Here is a 20,637-nt window from a genome sequence, read left to right as displayed (position 1 = left end):
TACATGCCTTCGGTTCTCTAGTATATGGTTCCATGTAATGGTTACACAACATGGAAAAGGCGTAACTCTATAAGATATACAGACTTCTATAGGTGCCACACCTTTAGTGGTATTCCCACTTTCCAGACAAACTGAATCCTTTTAGTTTCAGCATTGAGTCCTATATTCTTCGATGGCAATCTTTATATCTGAAGAAAGTCTAAACTGAGACCAAAATGTCAAATATATTCACTGTGGTTTGCGAATAAATCATCCTTTTTCTACTTCAATTGAGTGCCAAGTTTTTCATAGATATTATAAAAAATAACTGTCCGACAAAAATTCCTCAACTGCCCACAAGGCTACCAACATAGAAGGGGGAAAGCAATGTGAAAAGGTATTCTAGGGCTGTCGTTTTGAGACCAAAATAAATCTTTTTGATATCAACACCACTCGCCGTGTTTGGAGGAAGAAGGATGATACCAAGAACACAGTGCCAACCATGAAGCATGGTGGGGGAAACATCATATTTTTGGGGTGCTTTTCTGAAAAAGGGACAGGACGACTGCACTGTATTGAAGGGAGGATGGATAGGGTCATATATCGCAATAATTTGGCCCCAAACTCCTTCCCTCAGTAAAAGCATTGAAGATGGGTCGTGGCTGGGTCTTCCAGCATGACAATGACCTGAAACACACAGTAAGGGCAACTAAGGAGTGACTCCGTAAGAAGCATTTCAAGGTCCTGGAGTGGCCTAGCCAGTCTCCAGCCCTGAACCCAATAAAAATTCTTTGGAGGAAACGGAAACTCAATGTTGCGCAGCAACAGCCCCGAAAAATAAAAGATCTGGAGAAGATATGTATGGAGCAGTGGGACAAAATCCCTTCTGCAGTGTGTGCAAACTTGGTGAAGAAATACAGGAAACATTTGAACTCTGTAATTGCAAACAAAGGGTTTCTGTACCAAATATTAAGTTCTGTTTTTCTATTGTATCAAATACTCATGTCATGCAGTAAGCTGCAAATTAATTATGTAAAAATCATACAATTTGATTTTCTAGGTTTTTTATGTTCTAACTCTCACAGTTGAAGTGTACCTACAATAGAGATTACAGACCTCTCCTTTCTTTGTCAACTTGCAAAATCAGCAGTGTTTCACATACTTACCTTACTTTCCCCATTATAAGTCAATAGGAAATCTAAAAAAAATTAGATTTCTTTACTTTGTGTCTTTTGGATCGTCAGTATTCTTGTCACAAATAATGCTAGTGTTTCATTCACTGTTTAATGGAGTTTAAAAATTTTGAAAATTGTCCACAAAATGCCTAAAAATGCTCAAAAAAACAAGTTTACAAGAAAGCTCCTAGGAAAAAAGTTTACCAAAACACTTCAAGATAAAAACCCGGCATTTACAGAAAGACTTTGTGTTTGAGAAACTTAATGTTGGCGCTCGCCTGAAAAAAAACAAAATGTGAAAAAACCCTAAGATTCTTGAGATTTTGGCTAAATTAAGCAACAGTATAAATAATATGCAACACGGCACAGTAGAACACCTAAATGGAAAGAAAATAACCCATATCATATATATCAATTTTATTAAACAAAAAAAGGAAAAAGAAAATTAAATAGTTGAAAAACATAAACTTTTATTCAAGCCTGGATAAATCTACAACCGAGAACTATGCTATATATCTTAAGGCAAGGTCTAAAGGTAATATAATGTATTTATGCATTTATTATTTTATAATATTATACGATTAAAAAAAAATAACTAAGCCTTTTTGGCTATCGTCCTATTTTTTTCAATTCATAAATAAATAAATAATTTTATAAAAATCACATTGGTACATATCACTTGGTTATTTCAATAAACTTGCCTAATATAAGCAGAACCCATTGTATGAACAGAAGTGACCATACAATTATGTTCAGAAATTAATATTTTTTATACTATATAGTAATAAACTTTGAAGTGCAAGAATAAAAAGTTAGTGAAACAGAGAAACAATCTATATAGCAATGTTAGGTGCATTCACTGTGCATCTCAAATAAATAATAAAAGAGTTCTCACTCTATTTGGCCTAAAACGTTAATGTTCAGGTTTCTAAGATTCTGACATCAGAACCCAGATAACACTGATTAGAACCATAGGGCTTTACAATAAAAGCTAAAATATTGACCATATGATGGCAAAAAGTCTTTTTGGTTAACATATCCCCTTCTAACTACTTTCTGATGAAGTTGGAGGTGCTGTGGATGAAGACCGTCGCCTTCTTGACACAGACCGTGATCGCTCCATGCTGTATGCAACATGCTGATCGTAATTCTGCAGCTGAGTTTCAACCAAGTCCCTTTGCTGTTGGCTGATTGCCTGACTAATCAGTCCAGGGAGAGCTTGGATGCTACCAATTAATGTCTCTAGCTTTGTCTCTAAGACAACAATCCTCTTCTCAAAGTCTTCACTTCTTTCATTCAAATCGGAGATCATGTCGTACATGATGTTTTGCGTCTAGGAAGCAAAAGTGGAAATAAAAAGAAATCGCTTTTTATTATGTCATAGTACACAATCTTTGAAAACCATTCTCTAAGGATATACTGTACACAGAGGAATTTGAACATTTCCTAATATTTTATGTAAACAGGGGAAAAGGAGTAGAATACGAATAAGCCTTTATCAGTTCTTTAACGTATATGGTAAATATTACTACTTTGTAACAGATAGCTATGAAATCAATATATAGATAAGGTAGATAGATAGTGTGATTGAACAGCAGGAGAATTTTACTATATAGAGATGGATTTACGTTTGTCAGGAAATCTGAGTCAAATAAAGCAATTTAGAGGAGTTGAGTTTCTCAGCAAAATGAGTTTACAGAATTTCGAAATTTCTGGGCCTGGAGTGGCAGGTATATAGAAATTGGGACCTGCCACTCCCGTTCCTTCCAGTATGAGTTTTTACATAAATACCTGTTAAAGGGGTTGTCCAGTACAAGATCAATCTATTTTCAAATGAAAGAGACCCCATTATAAAATAAAAACACCTTATACTCACCTCCTGTGCAACGCTGTTACTGCGATGTCCGTTCTGGGTCGCTGGTGACATTGTTATGCCAATGAGCCCTGCAGACAATCAGAGGCCACTAATGGCTGTTGCACTCTGCTGGGTCACGTGTGCATTCTCACTTCTTTAATTTGTCTGAGATTCATGACTTTAGTCGAACCTCGGACAACTGGAAGTAGTGAGAGTGCAGCAGCCTATTAGCTGCCATTCATTAACTGGAGGGCTCATGTAGCATAACAATGTCACACGAGAACCTGGAATACCTGGCACCGACATCGCAGGAACGTTGCCAGAACTGGAGGCGAGTAGGTGTTTTTATTTTTAGAAACTGCTATATTTAAAAAGTGGTTGTCCAGATAGCGGACAAACTTTTTAAGCCTGGTGAAGGTGAACTTTATGGAGGGTACAATGAGTGAAGACTAGGCCAGAGAACTAAGGAAGTTGTGTTGGCTTAATAGTTGGGTGGGTGGAGTGAGGGGGGTCTAATCCACTTGGTGATAATTACCGTATATACTCGAGTATAAGCCGAGATTTTCAGCCCAAATTTTTGGGCTGAAAGTGCCCCTCTCGGCTTATACTCGAGTCAAGGTGGGTGGCATGGTCGGCGGGTGAGGGCGCTGAGGTATACTTACCTAGTCCCAGCGATCCTCGCGCTGTCCCTGCCGTCCCACGGGCTTCTGTGCTGCAGTGTCTTCCCCTCTTCAGCAGTCACGTGGGACCGCTCATTAAAAAAATGAATAGGCGGCTCCACCTCCCATAGGGGCGGAGCCGCCTATTCATTCCTCTAATCAGCGGTGCCGGTGACCGCTGATAGAGAAAGAAGCTGCGGCACCGAAGACAGCTGTGACAGGCAGAGGGACAGCGCGAGGATCGCCAGGACTAGGTAAGTATAGCATATTCACCTGTCCGCGTTCCAGCCGCCGGGCGTCGCTCCATCTTCCCGGCCGGCGCCTCCATCTTCCCGGCGTCTGCGCTTTGACTGTGCAGGTCAGAGGGCGCGATGACGCATATAGTGTGCGCGGCGCCCTCTGCCTGATCAGAAGATGGAGGCGCCGGAACGAGACGCTGGGAGCTGCAATCAAGGGAGGTGAGTATGTGTTTTTTGCAGCAGCAGCAGCAGCGGCGGCAGAGATTTATGTGGAGCATCTATGGGGCACAATGAACGGTGCAGAGCACCGTATATGGGCACAGCTCTGGGGCACAATGAACGGTGCAGAGCACCGTATATGGGCACACCTATGGGGCACAATGAACGGTGCAGAGCACCGTATATGGGCACAGCTATGGGGCACAATGAACGGTGCAGAGCACCGTATATGGGCACAGCTCTGGGGCACAATGAACGGTGCAGAGCACCGTATATGGGCACAGCTCTGGGGCACAATGAACGGTGCAGAGCACCGTATATGGGCACAGCTCTGGGGCACAATGAACGGTGCAGAGCACTGTATATGGGCACAGCTCTGGGGCACAATGAACGGTGCAGAGCACTGTATATGGGCACAGCTCTGGGGCACAATGAACGGTGCAGAGCACCGTATATGGGCACAGCTATGGGGCACAATGAACGGTGCAGAGCACTGTATATGGGGCACAATGAACGGTGCAGAGCACTATATGGCAAAGCTATGGGACAAAATGAACGGTGCAGAGCACAGTATGGGGCACAGATATGGGGCAAAATGAACGGTGGAGAGCACTATATGGCACAGCTATGGGGAAATAATGATCTATTTTTATTTTTGAAATTCACCGGTAAATGCTGCATTTCCACCCTAGGCTTATACTCGAGTCAATAAGTTTTCCCAGTTTTTTGTGGCAAAATTAGGGGGGTCGGCTTATACTCGGGTCGGCTTATACTCGAGTATATACGGTATTTGATTTATGTATTGATTAGGGAAATGAGAATGTTTACTTAGTGGCCAAATGAAAAGGGTGTGAATTTTATTGTTTAATGTAACTTGCTTGACTGCATTAGCTTCAAGGCTGACCGCAACCAGTTTTATAATCTTCATACATAATGCGCCAGGAAAAAAAAAAGTTTTCTTGTGTCAAACATCTATCCCAGCAGATGTCAATCCCATGAGCTAATTTTTGCCTGAATTGATATATATGACATAGACAGAAAGATATGAAATGTTCAACATATATAAATTTACAGAACATGCCCCTATATGAGCATTATAGGAGACCTTATGTTCTCTAACTTCAGCTCTGAAATCTGTAATCAGGAATCTCTGATAACCAGAAGCAAAAAGCCAGTGAATTGTAAGGGGCGGCCATTCCATCATTCCAGTCAATTACTTCTTCTGACTTGCCACTCCTCAGTTACAGAAAATTACACCTATTTGCAGACTGCTTGGACCCCTTTATGTCAGACCTTACTGGTGGGCAATTTTCTCTTTCTCCCATAATAATATCAGATTTTTGAAGACAGATTTAAGTGTCAGAGCTTTTTAAACTGGCATTGCGCTATTAGGGTAAGCTGGTTCAGATGGGAATATGGATTCCATTTAACATAAAATGTGAAAAACAACTTTCCTCCCCCAGACTTGTGTGACCTCCTTATTAATACAGTACATGTACATGACACAGTATGTATGGGATCATATACCAGCAGTTTATGTAAATGGCAAGCACAGTATCGAGATAAATAATAAAACCACACGTACAGTATAGAGCCTGGGCTCTTTCTGTTGTTTGAGGTTCCCATGGCAACCATAACATTACAGAAAGGAGACAATAGTACTTTTTGCTGTATGTAGTGTATGTGGGAGTCATTTCTTATGTTCACATTTCTAATCCCATTGAACTGACTACAAAATGGTTCCAATTATTTTTCTAATTTGCCAGAAGGCAATGCACTTATATTTCTGTCTCTGTGTAATTTGTATTTGTCTATAGAGTACAATAAGGACAAATGTTTTGGGATACACGTCCATCATTGAATTCAGAGTTTACATTCAGTCCGATAAAATCCAGCCCTTCGCCATACTGTCACCTTTACTATCATATGTGTAGATGAGCTCATTGAATTAGAGTGTGGTCCTGCAATAAGACATCACCATTGTTACAAGGCAGCCCATTAAATTTCATCCACCCTAAATTTCTTCCCTCCAGTAGGTGGTATTAATGAAAAATTGAAATATTTAGGAATTACTGCAACTTATTCAAGAAGTGGCGGACTACACAGAGTTACACCGCGGGGTCACCGAATGCTGAGGCCATAGTGCATAAAGGGTGCCAGCACTCTGCTATCTCAATAAGTGACTTCTAATCCTCCTCCGTGATTAACATCAGTACAAAAACTGAGCCGGGTTGGGTTTCCCTGGCATAGTAGATGCATGCAAGCCTTACATCACTATGCACAATCACAAGCACCAGATAAAAAACACACCACTGGACTGTAGAGCAGGGGAAACGTATTCTGTAAAGTGACAAATCACTCTTCTCTAACTAGCAACCTGAGGGTTGAGTCTGGGTTTGGCATGACTGGGTTATCAGGATGACCGCGCTCTATTGCACAAAGCAAAGTCCATAAAAGTATGGGTGCGTGAGTTTGATGTGAAAGAACATGATCGGTATGTGCAGAGCCCCGATTTCAATCCCACTGAACATCTAGGGGATAAGATGAAAAGAAGGCCTGTCCTTCTTGTCCGACATCAGCGTCTGACCACACAAATGCTGTTCTAGATAAATAGGCAAACATTGCTACAGACAGTCCAAAATCTTTTAGATAGCCTTCCCAGAAAGGAGTGGAAGCATTTTTAGCTGAAAAAAAGGTATTAATGCCTACGGATGTAGAAAAGGATGTCGTGAAAGCTCATGTAATTGTAATGTGTAGGTGTTCTGATACTTTTGTCCATATGCAAGTGTTCATTTACAAAGAAGGACATGATCAGTCATTGTGGGGTTATCTGCATCTGTTCACTGATACAAATGATGCAAAGTGTTCACACAGATAAACCATAAATTACCGTATATACTTGAGTATAAGCCGAGATTTTCAGTCCACTTTTTTGGGCTGAAAGTGACCCTCTCGGCTTATACTCGAGTCAGTGTCGGTGTGGGGTCGGCGGGTGAGGGGGAGCGGCGGCTGTGATATACTTACCTGCTCCTGGCGCTGTCCCTGCATGTCCCATGGTCTCCGGGCAGCGCTTCCTGTGTTCAGCGGTCACGTGGTACCGCTCATTAGAGTAATGAATATGCGCGCATATGTATAAGTATATAAAGGGGACAATACAAATATCTCGCTGAGGATCTGTTTATACCAAGGAAGGTGACGGGCACAAGGGGGCATTCTTTGCGTCTGGAGGATAGAAGGTTTTTCCACCAACATAGAAGAGGATTCTTTACTGTTAGGGCAGTGAGAATCTGGAATTGCTTGCCTGAGGAGGTGGTGATGGCAAACTCAGTCGAGGGGTTCAAGAGAGGCCTGGATGTCTTCCTGGAGCAGAACAATATTGTATCATACAATTATTAGGTTCTGTAAAAGGACGTAAATCTGGGGATTTATTATGATGGAATATAGGCTGAACTGGATGGACAAATGTCTTTTTTCGGCCTTACTAACTATGTTACTATGTTACTATATTACTCTAATGAGCGGTACGTGACCACTGAACACAGGAAGATGCCGCTGGCTCCCGGTGACCATCTGACAGTGAGACGCTGCCAGGGACCGTGCCGGGAGCAGGTGAGTATATCAGGGGAGGGGGAGCATTGCGCGATAGTCACCTTCCACTTTCCATCGCTGCGCGCTGCTCTGTCTTCCATCCTCTGGTTGTGACTGTTCAGGTCAGAAGGCGCCATGACGCGATTAGTGTGCGCGCTGCCCTCTGCCTGAACAGTCAGTGCCGAGGATGGAAGACAGAGCAGCGCGCAGCGATGGAACTTGGAAGGTGACTATCGCAAGTGCCGGGGGCCTGAGCGAAGAGAGGTAAGTATGTAATTTTTTTTATTTTAATTGCAGCAACAGCAAATGGGGCAAATGTATGGAGCATCTTATGGGGCCACAATGTATGGAGCATCTTATGGGGCATATATGAGGAGCATCTTATGGGGCATATATGAGGAGCATCTTATGGGGCATATATGAGGAGCATCTTATGGGGCATAATGGGTGGAGCATCTCATGGGGCCCCTAATGTGTGGAGCATCTCATGGGGCCACAATGTATGGAACATCGTATGGGGCATAATGTGTGAAGCATTTCATGGGGCCCCTAATGTGTGGAGCATCTCATGGGGCCACAATGTATGGGGCCATAATGTGTGGAGCATCTCATGGGGCCATAATGTATGGAGCATCTCATGGGGCCATAATGTGTGGAGCATCTCATGGGGCCATAATGTGTGGAGCATCTCATGGGGCCATAATGTATGGAGCATCTCATGGGGCCATAATGTGTGGAGCATCTTATGGGGCCATAATGTGTGGAGCATCTTATGGGGCCATAATGTGTGGAGCATCTTATGGGGCCATAATGTGTGGAGCATCTCATGGGGCCATAATGTATGGAGCATCTCATGGGGCCCCTAATGTGTGGAGCATCTTATGGGGTCATAATGTGTGGAGCATCTTATGGGGCCATCAACCTTTATGCAGCATTGTATGGGGCAAATGTTTCTATGGAGCATCTTATGGGGCCATTACTAATCTTTGTGCAGCATTATATGGGGCATATTTTAATATGGAGCTTCTTATGGGGCCCATCATGAACTGTATGGAGCTTTATATGGGGCTCCTGATTCAATATGGATATTCAAAAACACTTAACCTACTGATGTCTCAAGTAATTTTACTTTTATTGGTATCTATTTTTATTTTTGACATTAACCGGTAGCTTCTGCATTTCCCACCCTAGGCTTATACTCGAGTCAATATGTTTTCCCAGTTTTTTGTGGCAAAATTAGGGGGGTCGGCTTATACTCGGGTCGGCTTATACTCGAGTATATACAGTATATCTCAGCTCTTAATAGCACCAAAGTGTAATCACAATCAATACAGTGAATACTTCTACAGAAGAAATGTTTGATCCATTACAAAAAATTATCATACATATTTCATGAGCTAACATTTCCTGTTAAGAGGGCTCGGTAATCAACCCCACCCTGGAAGATCAGCCCTAACTCTGCACTATTCAATAAAGGTAATCAGGAACAGAAAACAGCCACAATATTTATAAGGTCTCATACCCATCACCGAGAAAAAAAAACATACCGATTTCGGTCCAGAAATGTAGGACTAGTATAATGCAAGTCTGATGTGATTTTTTGTGTGAGTACAATTCGATTTTTCACACCTAGCATCCGATTTACCTCCGAATGCCATACGATTGCTATCTTATTGCAATGCAATTTTAACACGAGCTTTTACATAGAGCAATTCTCTGACATTTACAATTCGTTTTCAAAAGGAAATATTCTTCAATACACAAATACATGTATGTTTTAGATTGATGGAAGCTGGCAATTCAGGAGCCACGTACAGTAAAATCACAGCAGGACCCGACAGAATAGAATAGATAGAATACATAGAGTGTATACACATAGAATTGATAGATATAAAGATGTCAGTCACATATACAACCCCTGGCAAAAATTATGGAATCACCGGCCTTGGAGGATTTTCTCTTTCTCTCTCTCCTCACCCCGGAACAGGAAGTTATCCCCGGGTTAAAAACAAAAGCTGGATCCAGCAAAAAAAAAAAACGGATCCGTCACATGAGTTTTTCACTATTTGCGATGGATCAGTTTTTTTCAAAAATTGGCCGGATTGTGCCTGAAACAAAAAGCTGATGTGTAAAAGTAGCCTAATAATAAGGTGCATCTTATAAAGCGAAAAAATACTTTTAGAAATGTCTTTATTATTTCTACTCACCTTTGCTAGATCCACTAAGGTGTTTGCTTGATCATTTAGTTTCCGTTGTTCCATTTTAACACTTCGTAACCTGGAAAAACAATAGGTTATAGATCTCTTCCCATAATTTACAGAGGCTTACCACATGCATTTTGCAGTAAAAGTTCAAAGTATATGAGAAATGTCTTGAGAAATCTGATTGCTCAGTTTTGTTATGTTTCTGTAGAATGAAAAGCATGCATCTTCAACACAGCAAAGCATAGAGCAAGGAAATGTGATGTTGTTAACTTCGTCATTGTTCTAACCGATTATAGTAAAGAGAAAAGCAGCAAATATCATGACAAGCAGGTACAGGAAACATACCGAACTATGGAAGTAACCATATTATCTAATGTACAAGCATATGCTCTTCCCTGTATCTGCATGTGCTGATACAAGTATAGCCCTTTTTAGTTTGCGATGGATTGGTTAGACTGCGTTTGATACCTTTTGATGAAAATTCAGTGATAAGTGAGAATTTCCATTACATAAAATCATTATTAAATTGACCAGCAGCTAAAACAATAATTACATGGTGAATATTGCAACTGTTCTCAATGTATTGATATAAGATGGAATTAATACTTTCCAGTTATAGTCTTGTATAGCTCCATGTCTCATCTCTATGTAATAATTGTATTATTTCCAACTTCTACATGGTCAGATTTATACAAAGCCATTGAAAGGCTGTAGGATTGCCAAAGCTGTTGCCAATGCCAATTACTCATGATAATGACAGTGAATACACACAATCAGGGACTTCTAGATGAATTACTTCAGTTGCTGAGTTAATACATCTACCTGTATGGTCAGATTTGAGCGAATAAATTAATACTGTCAAATTAGTAAAAAAAAAGGGATGTAGTGTATCACCGAAGTCAGAAAAATCTGTACACTAGTTCTATGTTGGTCATAGGATTAAAGGGAACCTGTCACCCCGTTTTTTCAGATTGAGCTATAAATACTGTTAAATAGGGCCTGCGCTGTGCGTCACTTCACGTGGGCGCAGGGAATTTGGACCTTGGACATGCGCACACCACTACGCCACCAACGGAAAGCTGGAGAAGAAAAGAGCGCTGTGAACACGCCCACCTGACCAGACCAGCCTGATTGACAGGCGAAAACGGCGACTTTGGTAATGTATTTCTCAGCATACATGGGGAATCAGGGTACACTACATACACTATAGTAACGCACAGCGCAGGCCCTATTTAACAGTACTTATAGCTCAATCTGAAAAAACGGGGGTGACAGGTTCCCTTTAAGGAAATATTGGAATATTTCATTGAGTTAGTGACTTGTGTATGAGATTTCTTTCCTCATAGCTAAACATTTTCTAACTTGCTTCCAAAATTTAGCTGCACTGGTCAAAATATAGGAAACCAAGCTACCCATAGACAAAAATGTATTTTAAGGTAATGTTCCATTAGATTTGTTTTTATTTAACAGACGATCTGTCAATTATATTTGTAATTTTTTGTTACGAACAGGCTATAAAAAATGATCTTGCACCAAAAATTGGCACAAAGGGTTTCTATGACTGGGGTTATTATATAAATGTATTACTATAAAATGTACCAACACACAAATTTCAATCATTACACATCTGTTTCATTTCTCTTTTCCAAAATACTAAAGTGAAATGTTATAAATATCATAAATGCAATTATAACAGCTGTTAGGGGGCACATGAAGATGGGTATCTGAGGTCATGCTGCCACTATCCTCTTTTTTATGGGTGGTGTGTAGATTTGAAGAATGCGTTCATAAAATAGCAGACAAAGGAAGCCACCAAAGTGTCCAGCTTCTTATCATTAACAGACATAGGAACTGTCACTCAGGTTCTATTGTTTGATCTGGTGCTGTTGCTAATATAGAAGAAGTAGAGCCACTACCATATAGCCAAAGGCTTGGAAGGTGACTTGCTTCAAGAGAATAGATTTTAAGTAAAAATGCTCAAGTTTGGCAATTCCAGTAGAAAAGTCAACTGGAGTAAGGCTGGTTTCACATTTGCGTTTTTTGCCGCTGCGTTTTAGCGCAAAAAAATGCATGCTTTTTTTCCTATACTTAACATAAAAAACGCATGCGTTTTTTTGCATGCGTTTTGCCGCGTTTGACGACGCATGCGTCTTTTCTATGCTTGCGTTTTGTTGCGGAAATGCAACATGTAGTAATTTCTAGAGGCGTTTTTTTGCCGCAAAAAAATGCACGTGTTATTTTGCGGCAAAAAAACGTATTGCTGTCTATGTAAACGCATGCGTTTTTAAGCACATGCGTTTGGTTGCATTAAAAACGCATGCGTTTTCATAGAAAAAAACAAGAAAACACACTGATAAGCCACCCCCCACCATAAAGGTGATAAAGGTATCCTAACCCTAACCCTAGGGATCCTAACCCTAACCCTAGGGATCCTAACCCTAACCCTACCCCTAACCCTAGGGATCCTAACCCTAACCCTACCCCTAACCCTAGGGATCCTAACCCTAACCCTAACTCTAGGGATCCTAACCCTAACCCTAGGGATCCTAACCCTAACCCTAGGGATCCTAACCCTAACCCTAGGGATCCTAACCCTAACCCTACCCCTAACCCTAGCTATTTCTGTTTATAGTGGGTTTTCTAGTTGATTTTGATGATTGGCAGCTGTCACACACTTCTCAGCATGCGTTTCAAAAATGCAAACGCAGGAAAAAACGAATGTAAACGCGTCAAAACGCCGCATTTTTTTTCCACATGCAAAAACGCATGCGTCTAAAAAATGCAGCATTTGCACGGGTTTACATGCATTTTTTTCACCACCTGCGTTTGCGTTTTAAACGCTGTGTTTTTAAACGCAAATGTGAAACTAGCCTAAGATGCTTCAAAATTCATTAAAAGGATCCAGTTGGATGAACACATAGGTGGGCTGCGCTGCTGGAGTAAACCAATTTTTTTCAGAAATGATGATGAGGAAAAGGCTTTGCATTCACAACGTGTTTCAATGCCGTACCGGTGTCTTTTTCAGGTGGAAAACAGAAATGCGTTTTTTGTCACTTGAAAAAGATGGTGGGACAGCGTTGACACACGCTGTGAATAAAAAGCTTTTCCTTATCATCATTTCTGAAGAATTTATTTACTCCAGCAGCGCATGTACGTGATCATCCAATTGGATCCAATATTTCATGGAGGATTTTTACACCAGCCATGGGGCAGCAGCAGCTATTTTTCCTCACCCCACATAGGAGTGGTGCCTGTCAGCGTAACCAGCCCTCTCCTACTCTCCCTCCACAGGGTATCACCCTATTGTGCGCTCTGTTTCCCACTTCTAGATTTACACAAAATTCATTAAAAGATGCACCTTCCGGCTTTCTGAGTGCCAGAATCAGAAATCTACTCCAGTTGTGTGTTAGCAGATTTTTGCTACAATTTGCTCCACTTTCTGGTGAAAAAAAATGTAATCTGTCGGACCTTCGGTTGGCCATGTCTAAGACCAATCACATGTACATTTTTTGCTTTTATAAGCCAAACATCTGGCCATAATTGGACAATGAATACCCTCCTTTATTTATCAAAGTGATCTTAAAGGTGACATGATTTTCTTTTGTTACAGTCTTTGTATAGCCTGATCTTAACAAAAGACTACCTGTTAGAGAGCTGACAGAAATGCATATTTCTGAATTGATAATAAGGTAATCTGATAGCATCGTTATTACTTTATATTGTTTTATGGCTGGAAATTAAGTTGCTAATAGATGTTCTGAAGGATAATTGTACATTGTTTCATGGCAAGACAATCAATTAGTATAGTTGATAAAAAAGCCTCTGTTTCTTAGTCCATTTTTCATGACAATTGGACCAAAGCAGTCTTCACTTCTGTGGACGGCATCCTCAGCTTGGCATCCTGGGCACCTCTGTCATTTATTAGACCTTGTGATGTCATAGTCCTATTGACCAAGCAGGGACTGCTAATCTCTACAGGCGCCCAGGATGTCAGGCTGAAGTCTGCCCTGGACTGGCTGCCAGACTGGTTGCCGTACCAGGGGAACGCAAATATTTTTGCTCAACTATATCAATTACTACTGTCTACAATGAAAAATGTAGAAAGCTTTACAATTCCTTCATTGCTTAAAGGGAACCTGTTACCAGGTTTGGCTGATAAGAGATACGGCCATCACCTTTCAGGGCTGATATACAGCATTCTATCATGCTGTATATGTGCCCCCAACCCAACCTGTAAGAGAAGAAAAATAATTTATTATACTCACCTGACGGTCCGGTCTGAGGGGTGTCGCTCTTCTTGGTCTGGCGCTTCCCATCTTCTTACGATCCCCATCTTCCTGTTGCTTCATGTGGAAGACACATCCCATCGTCATCCACAGTCTCCTCGGCACAGCACTCCTGCGCATGCGTGCTGCACTGCCCTGTCGAGGGCAGAGATAAGTATAACAGTGCGCATGCACTTGACCTTTCCTGGCACTTGCGCACTGCAGTACTATGCTATGCCCTTAAGAGGACAGATAAGTACACCTGCGCAGGAGAGCGATGCCGAGGAGATGCATCATCCACACAAAGCAAGCAGGACCGTGGTCACAAGAAGAAGGGAGGCGCCGGACCAAGACCAGTGACGCCCATTGGACCAAACCGCCCTGCAGATGAGTATAATAAAAGTTATTTTTCTTCTCTTACAGGTCGGGTAGGGGGCACATATACAGCATTATAGAATGCTGTATATCAGCCCTGAAAGGTGATGGCTGTATCTCTTATCAGCCAAACCTGGTGATAGGTTGCCTTTAATAAATATCTGAAATCTCCAGCTCACAAGCAGATAATTTAAAGAGGTTCCACACTAAGCTAAAGCACGGTCATCAAATTTTAGCATATAGAGTACTATCTCTTTGATATGTAGTCCGTTCAAATTTTAGGATGGGCTATACTAGAGCAGTTGTAAGTACCAAAAATAAAGCAGAATCTAAGATGGGAACTGTAATGGCAAGCCTATCTTTACAGGTTGCTTTGTCCTTTATAGCAGGTAACACAAATGTTGACTCTATTTTTGTTCCTTACTCCCACCTGATCCAGTTTAGGGACATAACTAAAAGTGACACACCTTCCATAGTTATGCCTCTAAAGAGGATCGGGTGGAAGGATGGAGCAAAAATAGGGTCAATATTTGTGTTACTTGCCGTAGAGACCCTAGTGCATAGCGGAGACCCACTGCCCTTCTGCCACACAAGATGATAGCAATATTAAATATAGCATAAGATAGGTGTAAGTTACACCACTGCTCTTGTGTAGCGATTTTCATCAGAAAAGCAATGTAATTTTATATCACAGATTGTGAGTACTCAATATGATCACACATGGTAAGTTAGTTTAAACAGGTGTGGAATCCATTAAAGTAACTTAATACATTTTGGAAATTTGGAAAGGCAACACTACGACCTGGCTCACACAGGCAGTGGATTAAAAAAAAAAGACGTATAAGTCTTTTCTTTACACTTTCACCCCTTTAGGAGCCACTATTGGCCTTGGTTAAAAGACATATATTAAAACTGCAGCAATAACTGCCCTTTGTGAACCTGGCTTAATAACAATAGTATGCAAAACATCTTATTATCAATGAATAAATGTAAATTATTAGTGTGAAGCGGTCCATTTAATCCTTAATTTCACTTATCACAGGGTTACGATCATGACTGTAGGTTAAGATTTAATGACAGCAATCATATCAAGAGCTCATTTGTGATTGACAGGACAGCAGCACATATTCAGGAGCTGGCACCCTCTCAAGCATCAAAGTTAATGATCTATAGAGAAATAATCAGTTCTTGGCATGCAATTGTAAACAGTCGGGAAAAGTTGGACACAGCAGTGGACACAACGTAACTTACTTCCGAGCTCTATTTTCATTTTGTCGGAAAACAAAAAAAATAAATAAAAAATAAGACAAGCAATGGAGAACCTGTTTATCATAAACTGTAAGAAAATATACATGTTAAGGGAAAGTTAGAAACTGCATTTTTTTTTTATAAATACCGGTATATATTCTCTTCTGTTTTGCTTACATATATTTAAGACATTTATTTAAGTGGTTTTCTGAATGTACATATTTTTGATGTTATGTATGTCCTCATTATCCAATAAGGTCTAAAATTTTGGCCATGAGCACAGACCTAAGAAGTTATGACTGTTGTGTTTCTATGAATATTTTAATCTATATATATGGGGTAGTTAAATGGACCTCTAAAGAATACAAATCTCTTTAAAAGCCCAGTACAAATTATAAGGACATAAAAAGTAATTGTCCCAATGCATGATAGTTAGAATCAAATGTCGAATTAAGCTATATGAGGGATGTCTGCCACTCAGGTACTGTTTATACAGAATATAGATGTACATCCAGATAACCACTCTTAATTATTCATTATTCTACATAATACCTAATTTGCTGCTGTTTTTTTTTTTACTGGTTTTTAGTTGTTACAAAAGGTTACAAAAATATCATTAACACATTGTGAGTAAAATATACACCAAAATAAATCCACGTAGGCAAACTTTTCATGTGTCACGTACTATAAGTAGTTTATGTTTTATCAATTTGCAATAATAGATTTCCAATCTTGAAATCTGGCAATCATTGATTGCATGGTTGTCAGTGGTTAGTACTGATGAGTTGCATTGCTGAATCGAGTATGTACGTGTTTGTTCTCCCAGTGTGAGGCATGTACTAAAGACATACTAATAGGGAATTTAAATTAAGAAATACATTACCTCTATTGGCATTTCTAGGATTTAGCCTTGTTATGTGTAAACCTAGGGAAGTTTAGGTGAATCCCAAATGATTGCGAGACATGCACAATTTAGTAATATGATAATTAGACCACTGTAGACTATATTCCTGCGCGTTTTACTACAACTGTATTACCAAACACAGTACTTTTTTTCTTTTGACTACAAATGTATAAAAAGCTTTTTAAAGGGAATCTTTCACCAGGTTTTTGCTACCCCATCTGAGAGCGGCATAACGAAGGGGCCAATACCCTGATTCCAGCTATGTATGACTTAATGGGTTGCTTGCTGTCATCTCGATAAAATCACTGTTTTCTCTGCTTGAGATCTGGCAGTGCTCTGAATATTGAGCTCCACCTATCTGGCTAGGTGAAAAAAAAAATGATAACCGATGTTAAATAACTGGCTAATTAACAACACACTACAGTATCACACAGGTTAGGTAGCTTACATTGTGGAAACAGTTCAAGTATTATCCTTTTTTGGGGCAGATGCCTGTCTTGCTAGTGATTATACACAGGCAGTTCATACAGAATAAGCCATAGCGTTTTCAAACGGGGGAAGGGGAGTTAGGAAAACAATAGCTGTGCAGTAGTTTAAGGAGCTTTTTTCTTTGCGTACAATTTCAAGCTTCTTCACAAAAAAATGAACCTTTATTGTGATCCACAACAGGCTTGCTATTAATAATAATCTCTTTATTTATACAGCGCCAACATATTCCGCAGCATTTTACAATTTTTGCACACATTATTGTCGCTGTCCACGATGGGGCTCACAATCTAAATTCCTTATCAGTATGTTTTTGGAGTGTGGGAGGAAAGTGGAGAACCCGGAGGAAACCCACGCAAACACGGAGAGAACATTGTTATGTTTGCTAATGACAGGTGTTATGAAGGCAATCCAGAAACACAGTGTGCTTAGCGATCAGAGCGCACACAGTGATCTGACAAATACCCAAAAATACAAGAACGAGCTCTGAGACGTGGAAACTCTGTAAACTGCACACCTGATCCTATCCTAAACACAACTAAAAGCGGCTGTGGATTGCGCCTAACAACTACCTAGGCAACTCGGCACAGCCTAAGAAACTAGCTAGCCTGAAGATAGAAAAATAGGCCTGACTTGCCCCAGAGAAATTCCCCAAAGGAAAAGGCAGCCCCCCACATATAATGACTGTGAGTAAGATGAAAAGACAAAACGTAGGGATGAAATAGATTCAGCAAAGTGGGGCCCGATATTCTAGGACAGAGCGAGGACAGTAAAGCGAACTTTGCAGTCTACAAAAAACCCTAAAGCAAAACCACGCAAAGGGGGCAAAAAAAAACCCACCGTGCCGAACTAACGGCACGGCGGTACACCCTTTGCGTCTCAGAGCTTCCAGCAAAACAAAAGACAAGCTGGACAGAAAAAAAAGCAACAAAAAAGCAAAAAGCACTTAGCTATACAGAGCAGCAGGTCACAGGAACAATCAGGAGAAGCTCAGATCCAACACTGAAACATTGACAAGGAGCAAGGATAGCAGCATCAGGCGGAGTTAAGTAATGAAGCAGTTAACGAGCTCACCAGAACACCTGAGGGAGGAAGCTCAGAAGCTGCAGTACCACTTGTGACCACAGGAGTGAATTCAGCCACAGAATTCACAACAGTACCCCCCCCCCCCTTGAGGAGGGGTCACCGAACCCTCACCAGAGCCCCCAGGCCGACCAGGATGAGCCGCATGAAAGGCACGAACAAGATCGGAAGCATGAACATCAGAGGCAAAAACCCAGGAATTATCTTCCTGAGCATAACCCTTCCATATAACCAGATACTGGAGTTTCCGTCTAGAAACACGAGAATCCAAAATCTTCTCCACAATATACTCCAATTCCCCCTCCACCAAAACCGGGGCAGGAGGCTCAACAGATGGAACCATAGGTGCCACGTATCTCCGCAACAACGACCTATGGAATACATTATGTATGGAAAAGGAGTCTGGGAGGGTCAAACGAAAAGACACAGGATTGAGAAACTCAGAAATCCTATACGGACCAATAAAACGAGGTTTAAATTTAGGAGAGGAAACCTTCATAGGAATATGACGAGAAGATAACCAAACCAGATCCCCAACACGAAGTCGGGGACCCACACGGCGTCTGCGATTAGCGAAAAGTTGAGCTTTCTCCTGGGACAAGATCAAATTGTCCACTACCTGAGTCCAGATCTGCTGCAACCTATCCACCACAGAATCCACACCAGGACAGTCCGAAGACTCAACCTGTCCTGAAGAGAAACGAGGATGGAACCCAGAATTGCAAAAAAATGGAGAAACCAAGGTAGCCGAGCTGGCCCGATTATTAAGGGCGAACTCAGCCAACGGCAAAAAGGACACCCAATCATCCTGGTCTGCAGAAACAAAACATCTCAGATATGTTTCCAAGGTCTGATTGGTTCGTTCGGTCTGGCCATTAGTCTGAGGATGGAAAGCCGAGGAAAAGGATAGGTCAATGCCCATCCTACCACAAAAGGCTCGCCAAAACCTTGAAACAAACTGGGAACCTCTGTCAGAAACAATATTCTCAGGAATGCCATGCAACCGAACCACATGCTGAAAGAACAAAGGTACCAAATCAGAGGAGGAAGGCAATTTAGCCAAGGGCACCAGATGGACCATTTTAGAAAAGCGATCACAGACCACCCAAATGACTGACATCTTTTGAGAAACGGGAAGGTCAGAAATGAAATCCATCGAAATATGTGTCCAAGGACTCTTTGGGACCGGCAAGGGCAAAAGCAACCCACTGGCACGAGAACAGCAGGGCTTAGCCCTAGCACAAATCCCACAGGACTGCACAAAAGTACGTACATCCCGTGACAGAGATGGCCACCAGAACGATCTAGCCACTAACTCTCTGGTACCAAAGATTCCAGGATGACCAGCCAACACCGAACAATGAAGTTCAGAGATAAGTTTATTAGTCCACCTATCAGGGACGAACAGTTTCTCTGCTGGACAACGATCAGGTTTATTCGCCTGAAATTTTTGCAGCACCCGCCGCAAATCAGGGGAGATGGCAGACACAATGACTCCTTCCTTGAGGATACCCGCTGGCTCAGATAAACCCGGAGAGTCGGGCACAAAACTCCTAGACAGAGCATCCGCCTTCACATTTTTAGAGCCCGGAAGGTACGAAATCACAAAGTCGAAGCGGGCAAAAAATAACGACCAACGGGCCTGTCTAGGATTCAAGCGCTTGGCAGACTCTAGATAAGTCAAGTTCTTATGATCAGTCAATACCACCACGCAATGCTTAGCTCCTTCAAGCCAATGACGCCACTCCTCGAATGCCCACTTCATGGCCAGCAACTCTCGATTGCCCACATCATAATTACGCTCAGCGGGCGAAAACTTCCTGGAAAAGAAAGCACATGGTTTCATCACTGAGCAATCAGAACCTCTCTGTGACAAAACCGCCCCTGCTCCAATCTCAGAAGCATCAACCTCGACCTGGAACGGAAGAGAAACATCTGGCTGACACAACACAGGGGCAGAACAAAAACGACGCTTCAACTCCTGAAAAGCTTCCACAGCAGCAGAAGACCAATTAACCAAATCAGCACCCTTCTTGGTCAAATCGGTCAATGGTTTGGCAATGCTAGAAAAATTACAGATGAAGCGACGATAAAAATTAGCAAAGCCCAGGAACTTTTGCAGACTTTTCAGAGATGTCGGCTGAATCCAATCCTGGATGGCTTGGACCTTAACTGGATCCATCTCGATAGTAGAAGGGGTAAAGATGAACCCCAAAAATGAAACTTTCTGCACACCGAAGAGACACTTTGATCCCTTCACAAACAAAGAGTTAGCACGCAGGACCTGAAAAACCATTCTGACCTGCTTCACATGAGACTCCCAATCATCTGAGAAGATCAAAATGTCATCCAAGTAAA

At 41.5% G+C, this 20,637-nt stretch overlaps 1 protein-coding gene across 1 annotated transcript in view; it reads right to left on the bottom strand.

Moving 5' to 3' along the window:
• Positions 1 to 1,556: 1,556 nt before the first annotated feature.
• KCNN2 (potassium calcium-activated channel subfamily N member 2) overlaps positions 1,557 to 20,637 on the bottom strand; it is a 264,916-nt gene continuing 245,835 nt past the window's right edge. The window contains exons 7-8 of the mRNA XM_069752987.1: positions 9,922 to 9,991; positions 1,557 to 2,487 (exon numbers count right to left, since the gene is read on the bottom strand). Of these exons, the coding sequence (XP_069609088.1) occupies positions 2,200 to 2,487; positions 9,922 to 9,991 (358 nt within the window). The 3' untranslated portion in view covers positions 1,557 to 2,199. The remainder of the gene's footprint in view (positions 2,488 to 9,921; positions 9,992 to 20,637) is intronic.

The sequence above is a fragment of the Ranitomeya imitator genome, chromosome 1 (assembly GCF_032444005.1).
Source record: "Ranitomeya imitator isolate aRanImi1 chromosome 1, aRanImi1.pri, whole genome shotgun sequence".
In the NCBI taxonomy this organism is placed as follows: Eukaryota; Metazoa; Chordata; class Amphibia; order Anura; family Dendrobatidae; genus Ranitomeya; species Ranitomeya imitator.
This window is presented reverse-complemented; position numbering and strand designations above follow the sequence as displayed.